Raw genomic sequence first — 12,757 nt, forward strand, 5'->3', positions numbered from 1 at the left:
CTTTATTACATACAATGACTGACTGACATTGGTTGTGAAAGGTGAGAAAACTAGCTCTGCTGCTGGCCTGAAGAGTCCTTCCTACCTTAGACAGGAGCTTTGGATCAAGTCGGAGGCTGGAAAGGACATCCAGGATCGGGACAGTGAGTGAAGTATTTTCTTTTAGAAGGTCACTGTGAATGGTGGAAAAAGAAAAGTTGTGCAACTTTTAAAAGAGCTGGGAAGATAACGACTTGGGCAAATCACTCAGAGTATGGGAAAAATTGATATACTTAGTTCCCATTAAATGTTTGTGTATAGTGTGTTTCATTAAAAATTTTGATTAAAAAAATGCTCATTATAAAAATTCAAAAAGCAGAGTAGAAACAAGCAGCCATCCTTCACCATCCCCCTGCCCAGAGGTAACCCATGATTGTGTTTGGTACATAGCCTTCCTGAGAAAAGGAAAGAGAAAACTTACCATTACAATCAAGTGTAATAAACGTGATAGATGTAGATGCAGGATGCTATAGGAGCACAGGGTAGAGAAGGACAGTGATAAATTCTAAGAAGAGGCTATATAAGAGGACAAGCTGGAATTAAGCAGGTAAAGTAGATGGTATAGTGCTATACCCAGAGGGCGCATCCTGCCCAAAGTACAAAAGTAAGAAATCACTGAACATTTTCGAGGTAGCTTTGCAGACAACTATGGAAAAAAGGTATTACAAGTGAATTTTTTTTAACTACTACTGATAGGATAAGCAAGAAGTTGCATTAAAACAGAAACACTATTATGTATATTGTTCTCCCCTTAATTACTACCCTACCAATTCCTATTTTTCCCGTAAATGATAGAAAGCAGTGACTCTCGGCAATGCATCTGATGCAGCAATGTGCATTAGAATGAATCATTTAGGAACCAAAATATGTAGATGTTCAATAAGTTCCACAAATGATTTGAATGTGCAGACGTGCCTGAGGACCCCTTGGGTGGAGTAAATGCTAACAAAACAAAGGGATCATGTTTAAGTCTCCACAGACCAAATTTATATACCTAATCCTAGGCCAGACTTCATATTCACAACAGATATACAAGTACACACCTTTAAAAAAAAGTACATGGATCTACTCAAATATATACTCATTATCAGAAAAACAAGTCGAATCTCATACCCTACTCATAGTAGGTAGGTATCATCCTCTTTCGTATAAAAAGGAACACATTACTGTTACTCTTTTCATACTACAGCGATAAAGCTCCCAGAGTGCAGCCCTGCTTAGAATGGCAACAAGGTGCTTACTTACCTGAGTTCTTTCCCCACATCAGCATGCTGAGAATCCCCTAGGATCTCAGGTAGGCTAGTGATGAAGTCATGCTGAAGGTTCTCTGGAGCAATACTGATCAGCTGCATGATCTTGGTGGTGAGATCCTGCATTGGAGGAGACTATTAGAATTGGAGCACATTATAGAACAGAGAAGGACTACCTACTCGTGAAATGTAGAACTGGAATTATTTTGTGTACAATAAAACAACTATACACACACTCAAACTCGAAGCCTAAATTCAGAGGTAAGTCACCCAGAAATTTTCACATGTAGGATGGTATATTAAAAAAAAGTAGGGTGGATGGTATGGTATCTAATCGGTCTTATATATTTTATTTCCATTTAATTTTCACAACTCTATGGAGTTTCTGTAATAATTCCCATTTTTAAAATGTGGGGATATGTGTTGTTCTGGATACACAATTAATAAACGGCAGACCCAAAATTCCAGCCCTGATAAGATTTGAAAACTCATGTTCTTCCAAGTAAAGATTTAGCCTTGGACAATCTGACAAAAATTAATAGAATGATTTTAAGAACTCTGAAAAGAAATGGGGCTTAAGTAGTAGACTCAAAACAGATTAGACTTGGGGCCGGCCCGGTGGCTCAGGCGGTTAGAGCTCCATGCTCCTAACTCCAAAGGCTGCCGGTTCGATTCCAACATGGGCCAGTGGGCTCTCAACCACAAGGTTGCCAGTTCAACTCCTCGAGTCCCGCAAGGGATGGTGGGCTCTGCCCCCTGCAACTAAAATTGAACACGGCACCTTGAGCTGAGCTGCCGCTGAGCTCCCAGATGGCTCAGTTGGTTGGAGCGCATCCTCTCAACCACAAGGTTGCCAGTTCGACTCCTGCAAGGGATGGTGGGCTGTGCCCCCTGCAACTAGCAACGGCAACTGGACCTGGAGCTGAGCGGTGCCCTCCACAACTGAGATTGAAAGGACAACAACTTGACTTGGAAAAAGAAAAGGCCTGGAAGTACACAGTGTTCCCCAATAAAGTCCTATTCCCCTTCCCCAATAAAAAAAAAAAAAAAGTAAAAAACAGATTAGACTTTACCAAGGTGCTTGATAACAAATAACAATTGCAAAAACTTCCTGAAATTTTCCTCAGTACACTAGTTTCCCCTTATCTGAGGGGGATATGTTCCCAGACAGCCGGGAGCTGCCTGAAACCACGGATAGTACCAAACCCTATATATACTATGGTTTTCCAATACATACATACCTACAATAAAGTTTAATTTATAAATTAGGCCCAGCAAGAGATTAACAATAACAATAAAGTAGAACAATTACAATAATATACTGTAATAAAAATTATGTGAATATGGCCTCTCTCTCAAAATGTCGTATTGTACTTACCCTTCCTATGATGATGTGAGATGATAAAATGCCTACGTGATGAGAGGTAGTGAGGTGAATGACGTTACATTATGGTGTAACATTAGGCTACTAGGGATCTTCTGACAAGAGATCAGAAGGAGGATCATCTGCTTTAGGTGATCCTAGATCACCGAGTCATGTAATGTCAATGGTTGGATGTCAGGAGCAGAAAATGTCAACGTCAAAAATGTCAAAATTTAATATTTTCTGATCATGGTTGACCACAGGTAACTGAAACTGCAAAAAAAACAAAACTGCAGATAGGGGGACTACTGTATGTAATCAAATTAAAACATTCGCAGTCAAGTGGCTTGGGATCTCATTGCTTTTGAGGAATAAAACATAGTGATTTCTATACTTTAAAAATAAATTTCTTTCCAAATATTTAATTTACTTAAGAAATGATATCTAGTCATCATAATTAGGTCAATTTCTTCTTTTGGAGAAATTTAAAGAGTGAAATACCTGTGATTCTCAAATTATTAAAGCTGAAAAAAGTTAATGGATGAGTTAAAAAATGTGAATTTTTCTGTTTAGAAAGGAAAAATACCCCAGCAAATTCCAAAAGTTTGATTGTTACGAGAGTGTGGAAAACACTCTCTCTGAATTTAAGAGAAAGAAAAGGTCCCAAAACCTACCCTGCCATCCACAATTCTGTCCAGCCATTTCAGTTGACTGATGATAAGTCGAGGCACGCTGATTCCATCACTGTTCACTCTGAAATGTTCAGATGAGAAGACAAGGACCTTAGCCTTTCTGGCTTATACCATAGCAAGGATTAACAGTGCACAAAACATTGCAGCCGTTCAATAAACATTTACTACGTGTTGTGCACTGCGATATATACACAGGGGGTTAATAAAAGCGTGAGATAAGCATATATAACACATACAAGCATATATATATATATATATATATATGTTGAGAAAGATGACTGGAAGAAGATACACCAAACTGTTAACTGTGGCTACATTTGGGGAAGGTTCACAGAGAGAAGAAAGGTCTGGAGAGTATCTCCTAAAATAATGTAAACAATTAAAAAAATTAAAGGTAATAAACTTTAAGAAATTGAGTAAGATGAATATTTTAAAAGATAAAAAAATTGTATCAATGTGACGAGTACTGAAAAAGTAATCATCTACTGCTATGGAAACATGGCAGGTCAAATTAGATTATATTTGTGAAAGTATTGAAAATCATTTATGGAAGCAAAAATGTTGGCTCAGTTATTGTTATTCTCCGCAAAGTGACAACCTCCGCTTTCCTCCCAACCTATAATATCTAAAGTTTTGGACCACCCCCAGGTCCTTCATGTGACAGCATTTTCAGTCTTAAAGGTAAATCTTGGGGTGGCCAGTTAACTCAGTTAGAGCGTGGTGCTCTTAACACCAAGGTTGCCGGTTCAATCCCCGCATGGGCCATTGTGAACTGCGCCCTCCTTAAAAAGAAAAAGTTACTCTTCAAGTTTATTATTATTACATACAAGATCCAGAAAAAACAAAACAAAAAAAAAACACATATGAAGAAAATAAAAATGACCTATTATCCTGTCATTCAGAGATGTCCACTACTGATATGGATATTATGTGTACCCATGTGTACGTGTATATGGATGTACCTTTTTTTTTTAAAGAAAATGCTAGACCAGACTATAAATACTGATTTGTAACCTGACTTTTTCTTCAATTAATGCGTGGTATTAAATAGATGTTTATAATTTTTTTTTTTTTTTTTTTTTTTTTAAGGAGGGCGCAGCTCATAGTGACCCATGCAAGGATCAAACTGACAACCTTGGTGGTACCAGCACCACGCTCTAACCAACTGAGCTAACCGGCCACCCCTCTTTACAATTGTTAATGTCTACATGATATTCCATTGTGTGAATGTACTGAATTTACTTAACGAATATCCTATAGTTGAACATGTCAGCTGTTTACAATTTTTGTTATTTTAAACAGTAATCTTATTCACTAATATTTTCATTCACAATTATTACCTTAGGATAAATTAGGAGACATGATTGAGGGTTAAAGCGTATGCAAAAATATAGGTTTTGATATATACAACCTACTACCCTTCAGAATGACTGAACCAATTTATAGTTTCGTCAGCAATGTATAAGCATGCCTATTCATTACATTCAACAAGAGAGATCCTTTGAGTGGAAAACATGCATTGTTTTAAATTTGTCTTTGATTATTAATGAAATTGAGCATTTTAAAAAAATGTTTGATGCTCTTGCCTTTCTTCTTTGTGAATTGTCTGTTCATGACCTTTATCTACTTTCTTATTCTGTTCATTTTTGTCTTAATTATTTTTTAAAGTAAATTTTTTTAAAAGTGGTAAGTAAATTTTAAAAAAATGGTACAGTATTGAAAAGGTAAAGAAAAGGTAACTTGAAAAAGGTAAAGAACAGAATTCACAGAATATCTGACTCCAGCCAATTGGCTCACTACTATTACCAATTTATTGTGTATCCTTCTGGGAATATGTATTCATATAAATGGATGAAGTTTCAAAGACGCCATCGTAAAATTTTAGTAATCACTTAAGAATCTGGCATCATAAATAAGACCTTCAGAGAAACCAATGATGCTTTAATCTTTTCAGAGATAAACTTAAGTACACCAGGATACTTTAAGCATTCCAGAATAACTCTACTTACGTTTCAAAAAGAAATTCTGGTAACTTTTCAAATAAGGTTTTGATAATGGCAGGCTAAAAAAGACAAAGCAATTTAGGAGAGGGTCTCAAAATACACAACAGAAATGTATAATTAGCCATAATTCTTTTCAACAGGCACTCTTGGAGGAAAAATCCTGCTATAACAGAAATTTTCTTCCTATAAGAATGTCCACATGTGGGGCTGGCCCGGTGGCTCAGGCGGTTAGAGCTCCGTGCTCCTAACTCCGAAGGCTGCCGGTTCGATTTCCCACATGGGCCAGTGGGCTCTCAACCACAAGGTTGCCGGTTCAACTCGTCCTCGAGTCCTGCAAGGGATGGTGGGCTCCGCCCCCTGCAACTAAGATTGAACACGGCACCTTGAGCTCAGCTGCCTCCCAGATGGCTCAGTTGGTTGGAGCATGGGCTCTCAACCACAAGGTTGCCAGTTCAATTCCTCGAGTCCCGCAAGGGATGGTGGGCAGCGCCCCCTGCAACTAAGATTGAACATGGCACCTTGAGCTGAGCTGCTGCTGAGTTCCGGGATGGCTCAGTTGGTTGGAGTGCATCCTCTCAACCACAAAGTTGCCGGTTCGAGTCCCGCAAGGGATGGTGGGCTGTGCCCCCTGCAACTGGAAACGGGAACTGGACCTGGAGCTGAGCTGCGCCCTCCACAACTAAGACTGAAAGGACAACTTGAAGCTGAACGGCACCCTCCACAACTAAGATTGAAAGGACAACAACTTGACTTGGAAAAAAGGCCTGGAAGTACACGCTGTTCCCCAATAAAGTCCTGTTTCCCTCCCCCAATAAAATCTTTAAAAAAAAAAAATGTCCACATGAATGCTGCCTGTATTTTGAATATAAGCTGTTGGAATACAAAGACTTATCAATAATTTATCTTCTGAAAAATTGCAAAATGGCTATCAAAGCAACATTAAAATCATCAGATAATAAAAAACATCATTAAATATGGCAAAAACTGTTAACCCATCAAATGCAGACTTTAAAAGATTATCAAAGAGTTTGCAAGAAAAGATCATCTTCAGAGGAACAAGAGAGCAGCTTTTAGATTTAAGCTAACTAAATTATATTCAAGATTTTCAATGAAGGGATAAGAGTATGGGAAGATTAACAGTGGGAGAGAAGAAAAGATGAAAAATGGAGGATGGGGGGAAAGGAGACACTGCACTGGATATATGGTTTTATAATTTGAGATGTTTAAAACATGTCAATGCCATGTCTACTTGATACATTAAAAGATAGAGAAAGGAGAGTAAAAGTGCAAAACCAAGTTAATTATCAAATAAAAAGCTAAATGGGAGATGACAAAGATGTGAACATGGCAGAGGTATACAAGGTACTAAGAGCACACAGGATGAAGCTTTTCAAAACAGGAATGAGAGAGGCTGAAGGAATAAATGAGACTTTGAGATGTAGCAGGCTAATCAGCTCAGTAAAAAGATGTACATTTTGCTTTGCCAGATGCATTTCTGCAACAGGGCTACAGTAAACTGTTACAAACCCAAACTCTTCCATTAAGCCTTCTCTACTGTGCTCCAGACACTTATACTTGAGCATATGCCACAAATCACAGCCAACAAATGTTCAAAGATAAAGCTGCAGTCTCACCTGTAAAATGTCAATCCCCAGAAGCAATTTAATAAGGCTCTTAGAGTAAGATGTGCCCATGCTGTTAAAAAAAAAAAAAAAAAAAGTTTTCTGTTTTGTTTTCCTTGTTTTAATGTTTTTCTTATTCTATCTTCTAGCTCCATAAAATTGGTTAAATACATAATCTATAAAAAGAAACTAACTTGGTAAATAACAAATACAGAACATGAGAAGATGATTCTTAAGCCAGGGAAAAGTAGAGAATTGAAATTCTGTCAACACAGGTGAGACGCATTCTAGAAAACACTCTGGTTCTTAGTCTCATCATCATAAACTTAATAATTTACAGGTTAGGATAAAACTGAGGAAAAGAGAGCTATAAATCAAAAGTAAAATTCCAAAAAATTGCATTCTGCACTGTCCCCCCGCCCACCAGTTAGTGTAACAGACTAAATTTCAGCAAGACGCCACGCCTCCTCTACACACCTGGCTTCCTCATCCTGCAGACGTTCACAAGACAAAAGGCAGTTCCTGAAATTGTCTTGATCCTCAATGTAAGACTCCAGACCACTAATAAATTCTTCTATTATCTTAATGACATTAAAAAGAAAAAAGAGTAAGGTTAAGATTTTTAGTTTAACATTTGCTGTTGGTTAGCTGAAAATCATTGTAGCTCATTCAACATTTTATGCCAGTGTGTTTAAATTCCCAATTCCAGAACACTGCTGGCAAAAGTAAAAATATCAGGAAAAAAAATACATACTTTGGGATAAGAAGGATGTTTCCTCAGAATCTGAAAGAGCTTCTTTTGGAAAACAATTTGATCCACAGCTATGAAGAAAGAATAGTTGGTCACCAGAATCTTTAATATCTCCCACTATAGTTTTACTTCCTTTCAGACCTAAGTTTCCTATCTGATGAAATGATAGTTATTTTCAACCTAATTCAGAGCCAAATCTTCTAAACCCACAGTAACGCAGATTTAGCTTTGATAGAAGATAGTTACTAAGTGTTCTAAAAAGACATGCCATAATCTTAGTAGGATGGAATAATCTACACCCCACAAGCAGGGCCGACATGCCTTACATGGCTTTATAAATTTTCTTCTAAAATTATTCTGATACAGGTCTAATTGCTCTTTGCATATTTATTTTTTCACAAGAAAACATAAAATACTAGTATATAGTGTTTTTCAGAATAAAGGGTTAGAAGTACTTTACTTAACATGCGTTTATCAGGATCACACACTATAACAATATTCTCTAAAAAGCAATTTCATTTTCATCTTTGTCTCAAGATGAATGGTGCTCCCATTTCTAATCTTCATTGCCTCTCTATTTAGAAAATCCATGATTCAGTGCTGAGCCCTTTCACTATACCCAAAGAAAAGATTTAGATTAAAATATCACCTAGTTGATTCTGACTCTCTTTTGTCTTAAGAATAATTCCTGATGTCTTAAGAAGCTTTAAGAAGACACTGTCATTTTCTTCAACTTCATTTTGAACACGAGATTTCTTTGTCTTTCTGGAAAGTGGTTGCTTCCTGGCGTCTGAAAACAAAAAAAAATTTCAGGAATGTGACAAATAGTAAAGCAAAGATAAAACTGTAAACCCTAGAATAATAGCCCTAAGAGGAAAGCTGATAGGTTCCTGAAGAATTATACTGGAATTGATGCTGTAGTGAAATTTTTTCTCTAACAATGGTCAACAACAGTGACTTTCAAATAAGCAATCAAGAAATAGAATTATTTTCACCTATTGAGTTTCATTTGAAAATTGCAAAATGTGCCACTTCTAACAAGAATAACCATGGAAATGTTTTCCACCCAAATTCTAAAGCAGTCAGGGTTTCTACAGCTGTTGTCTGCAAACTACTGCACTCGAATCAAAAAGCATATTCACAGATCACATCCCAGAGCTACGGAATCAAAATTTCAGGGATGGGGCCTGGGCATCTGAATTTTTAACAAGCTCTCCAGGTAATAATCCTGATGCGCAAAGTTTGAGAACGAATGATCTAGATGCAGGGATAGAAAGAATAGGGCAGATTCTCCTGCATCGTATCGTTAAGCACAAAGTCCAGATTGGTTTCAACCCAAGGTTTCAACCCATGAGAAGTAATAATACATAATTAACAAACAAAAACGAACAGGTACTTGAAGTTAAATATACTTATCTATTCTTCCCCCTTAATGATGCAACTGCCTTAATAGAATAGATGGTGTAATTAAATGAAAAATACTAGCAACTTCTTGTCAGAACCCTTAGGGCCTCTGTCAAGCACATTCTCATATGGACAGAGTCTGCATTGTTTCTTTGCCTCTGGTGTGTTTGCTTTGATATGATGCTTTTCCTTTATACATTACTATCATAGCATTTATCTAAACCATAATTTTTTTAAGGAAAGAAAGGGGACCATAAGTTTTTTTTAAAGGGTAAGGACTATGTTGTATCTTTGTAGCCCAGCACCTACATAATGTACAGTAGAAAAGCTCTATAATACTAACTCCTCTTATGGATGTGGAGACTGACGCTCAGACTACAGGCATGCCCAAGGTCACACATGGAATCAGAGGCAGAAACTCAATCCCGATTTGATATAGATTCTGTGTGTTCTATCCATTAAGCCTTGATGACTCCCTGCACTTGAAAGTAGGAACTTCCTATCTCTTTAAGTGCCTCACACATTTTTAAAATTTTATTAAATTTATTGGGGTGATGTTGGTTAATAAGATTATGTAAGTTTCAAGTGTACAACTCTATAAAACATCATCTATATATTGCGTTGTGTGCTCACCTCTCAAAGTTAAGTCTCCTTCCATCACCGTATATTTTGACCCTCTTTAGCCTCTTCAGCCTCTCCCCAACACCACTTCCCTTTTGGTAACCACCACTATTGTCTGTGTCTATGAGTTTTTTTTCATTTGTTTAGTTTATTTGTTTGTTGCTTTTTGTTTTATATCCCACATCTGACTTATTTCACTTATCATGATACTCTCAAGATCCATCCATGTTGTCGCAAATTTCATTTTTTATGGCTGAATTAGTAATCCATTATAATTGGATAAAGAAGATGTGGTACATACAGAGGGTGCCAAAACATGTATATACATTTTAAGAAAGGAAAAGACTGTATTAAAATTGTTTAATATTCAATATATACTGGTAACAAAAGATGAATACAAGTCATGTGTATACATTTTTTTGGCACCTCCAGTATACATAACAGAATTACTACTCAGCCATAATAAAAAGATAAAGTACTGCTTTACATGTTTGCTACAAGAAATAAAGTAACAAATGACTAGACACTTACCAGAGGCATCTTCTGTCAGGCTCTCTTTATTCTCAGATTTTGATAGTCGTCTTTGGGAAATCATTTTGACCAGTTAAATTCTTCTGCAGTTAAATTCTTTCTACAACAAAATCAGAGAACAGAAGTTACCCTCTAGAAGCTAGATGAAGTCTGAGAAGTTAAAGCTATAGCTCAAAGAAAATTACTCTATCCAAAACCAAAGCGGTTCTAGTGTTTACACTAATGCTATCTAAATCCAAGTGCTGAGAAAATTTTAATTCCTGTATCTGGTCAACACTCCCTTTCTTTCAAGACTTGTTTACTTAGTTGCCTTTCTGGCCAGACCCCTTTCCTCGTGCTGAAGGATAAAACCCACAGTTCTCTGACATTCAAGATCCTTCATCATATAGCCCCAAACTATACTTCTCCTTTAACTTACTAATCCAATACAATATATTGGGGACTGTGCTAGGTGGGGTCACAACTGTGAACCAGACATAGACATGCCCTCAGAGAGTTTACAGTATAGTAACAAGTAGTCTTGTGGTAGTCATTTAACTAGTTATGTCCCGCTTAAGGATGGCTCAGATACCAGAACGCATATACCACAGTGGTCCCATTAGATTATAACGGAACTGAGAAATTCCTATCACCTAGTGACATAACAGCTATTGTAACATTGGAGCACAACACATTATTCACGTTTGTGGTGATGCTGATGTAAAAAAACCTAGTGCTGCCAATCATATAAAAGTATATAGCACATCCAATTATATATAGTACATACTTGATAATGATAATAAATGACTGTTACTGGTTTACATATTTACTATACTATACTGTTCATCGTTATTTAGAGTGTACTTTCTATTTATAAAAAATGTTTCCTATAGAACAGCCATGTATACCAACAGCCTCATACATCTCATGTTTACAGCATCTCCTGATTACATCATTTATCTTGTGCTTGATTTAATATTGTGTTGTTTTGCACAGTGACACGCTGTGCAGGTTTGTAGCCTAGGAGCAATAGGCTCTACCATCTAGCCTACGTGTGCGGTAGGCCACACCATCCAGTTTGTGTTAAGTGCGCTCTATGATGTTCACATAACCAACAAAATTGCCTTCAGATGCATTTCTCAGAATGTATCCCCATGGTTAATCGGCGCATGACTACAGAATTGTGTGCTATAAAATGAAAAGCACAAGGTGCTATGAGGGCTTACAAGGAAATCTAGTCTAGTTAGCAGGGGAGTGACGGAGAAAAGCAGAGACAATTTCTCAGGGATAATGTCTTTGAGAAAATGATTTTAAGCAGGGACCTGAAATAGGAGTTAGCCAGTAGAAGAGGTATAAGAAGAGTAGAAAGGGAGAGAAAAACTCAACGCTGAAAAAGGAAGGAGCTTATAGAAACCAGACTGCAGAGGTAGGGGAGGGCCTGAGCCAAATGGCCTTCTAGTCTATCGTGCAAATCAAGACGTTCCTGGTCTCAGTGCTTTTGCATAAGGTGTTCTTTTCACTCAAAATGCTCTCATCTGCCTGGAAACTACTACTCCTCCTTAAAGACTCAGTCAAACATCAACTTCCCTGAAAAATGTTCCTCTTATCCCCAAGGGAGTTTGCTACTTCGGCTTCTCTGATCCAAGGAATTTATCTAGGAGGCCTAACATCACACTAGCCGGTGGGGCTCCTTGAGAGCAGGAACCCAGTCTCACTTATCTGAGCGTCCCTACTGCCCAGCACAGTACCTCGCATACAAAAATTTTCTGAGAATATTTGCTAAATGAGAATGGCTGGCCGGCAGGTAAGTACTAACAGCTAACAAAAACTATTTAAGTGCTTTCTACTTCATACTTCGGTTATTCCTCACAAAACTTTTTGAGGTAGGTACCATTATTACTCTCATAATCAGTGGCAGAGCGGGGATTCTAACTCATGCAGTCCAGAATCTGTCCTCCTCACTACCACCTGTCTTGATTATAACGGCTTCCAGTAACAGTTAACATTGACTATGCACCAGGCACCATACTAAGCGTTTTCTTGATCTGTTGCTGCGTTTAATACTTACAACCATTATCAGTCACTTTGCAGGCGGAAAAACTAGGGCAAGTCGGGGCCCGCTGACTTCAGGGCTCGCCCTTAACCGTGCTCTACCTTCTCATTTACAGAGAAGCCTAAAAGACCCGAGATGGGGCCGATGCCCGGCCCAGGCGATTCGGGGAGGGGCTGGGGATAAAAGCCTTTCTTATTTCGTCACCTTAACGACGCAAGGAGGTACCTGGGGGACTATCCCACGATAGAACAGACGAGGAAGTTCAGGGCGCGGGGCCCCGGAGGGTAAGACCGAGCTCTGCCGGGGCCTAGACAGCAGGCCGCGGGAGAGCGGGGCCTCGAGAGACGACGACCTGTGCTCCACTCACCGCCCGCAAGCTATCGCCGCCCCTCGTTTTCGAGTTTCCCGCCCGTCTCGACGCGACCTTGACGTCACCGAGGCGCGCCGCG

At 38.3% G+C, this 12,757-nt stretch overlaps 1 protein-coding gene across 6 annotated transcripts in view; it reads right to left on the bottom strand.

Moving 5' to 3' along the window:
* Window positions 1-12,694, bottom strand: part of FANCD2 (FA complementation group D2) — a 51,126-nt gene extending 38,432 nt beyond the window's left edge. For 3 of the 6 annotated variants that reach the window (XM_074312999.2, XM_088798416.1, XM_074312998.2), the window contains exons 1-10: window positions 12,534-12,676; window positions 10,277-10,376; window positions 8,370-8,510; window positions 7,724-7,791; window positions 7,447-7,550; window positions 6,982-7,042; window positions 5,354-5,406; window positions 3,327-3,405; window positions 1,285-1,409; window positions 86-173 (exon numbers count right to left, since the gene is read on the bottom strand). In XM_074312999.2, the coding sequence (XP_074169100.2) occupies window positions 86-173; window positions 1,285-1,409; window positions 3,327-3,405; window positions 5,354-5,406; window positions 6,982-7,042; window positions 7,447-7,550; window positions 7,724-7,791; window positions 8,370-8,510; window positions 10,277-10,340 (783 nt within the window). In that variant the 5' untranslated portion in view covers window positions 10,341-10,376; window positions 12,534-12,676. Of the gene's footprint in view, window positions 1-85; window positions 174-1,284; window positions 1,410-3,326; window positions 3,406-5,353; window positions 5,407-6,981; window positions 7,043-7,446; window positions 7,551-7,723; window positions 7,792-8,369; window positions 8,511-10,276; window positions 10,377-12,323; window positions 12,343-12,533 lie in introns of those variants that run through there. The other 3 variants (XM_088798414.1, XM_088798415.1, XM_088798417.1) reach the window with 3 other exon arrangements.
* Window positions 12,695-12,757: the final 63 nt, after the last annotated feature.

The sequence above is a fragment of the Rhinolophus sinicus genome, chromosome 5 (genome assembly GCF_057876585.1).
Source record: "Rhinolophus sinicus isolate RSI-liver-muscle chromosome 5, RSI-T2T, whole genome shotgun sequence".
NCBI lineage: Eukaryota > Metazoa > Chordata > Mammalia > Chiroptera > Rhinolophidae > Rhinolophus > Rhinolophus sinicus.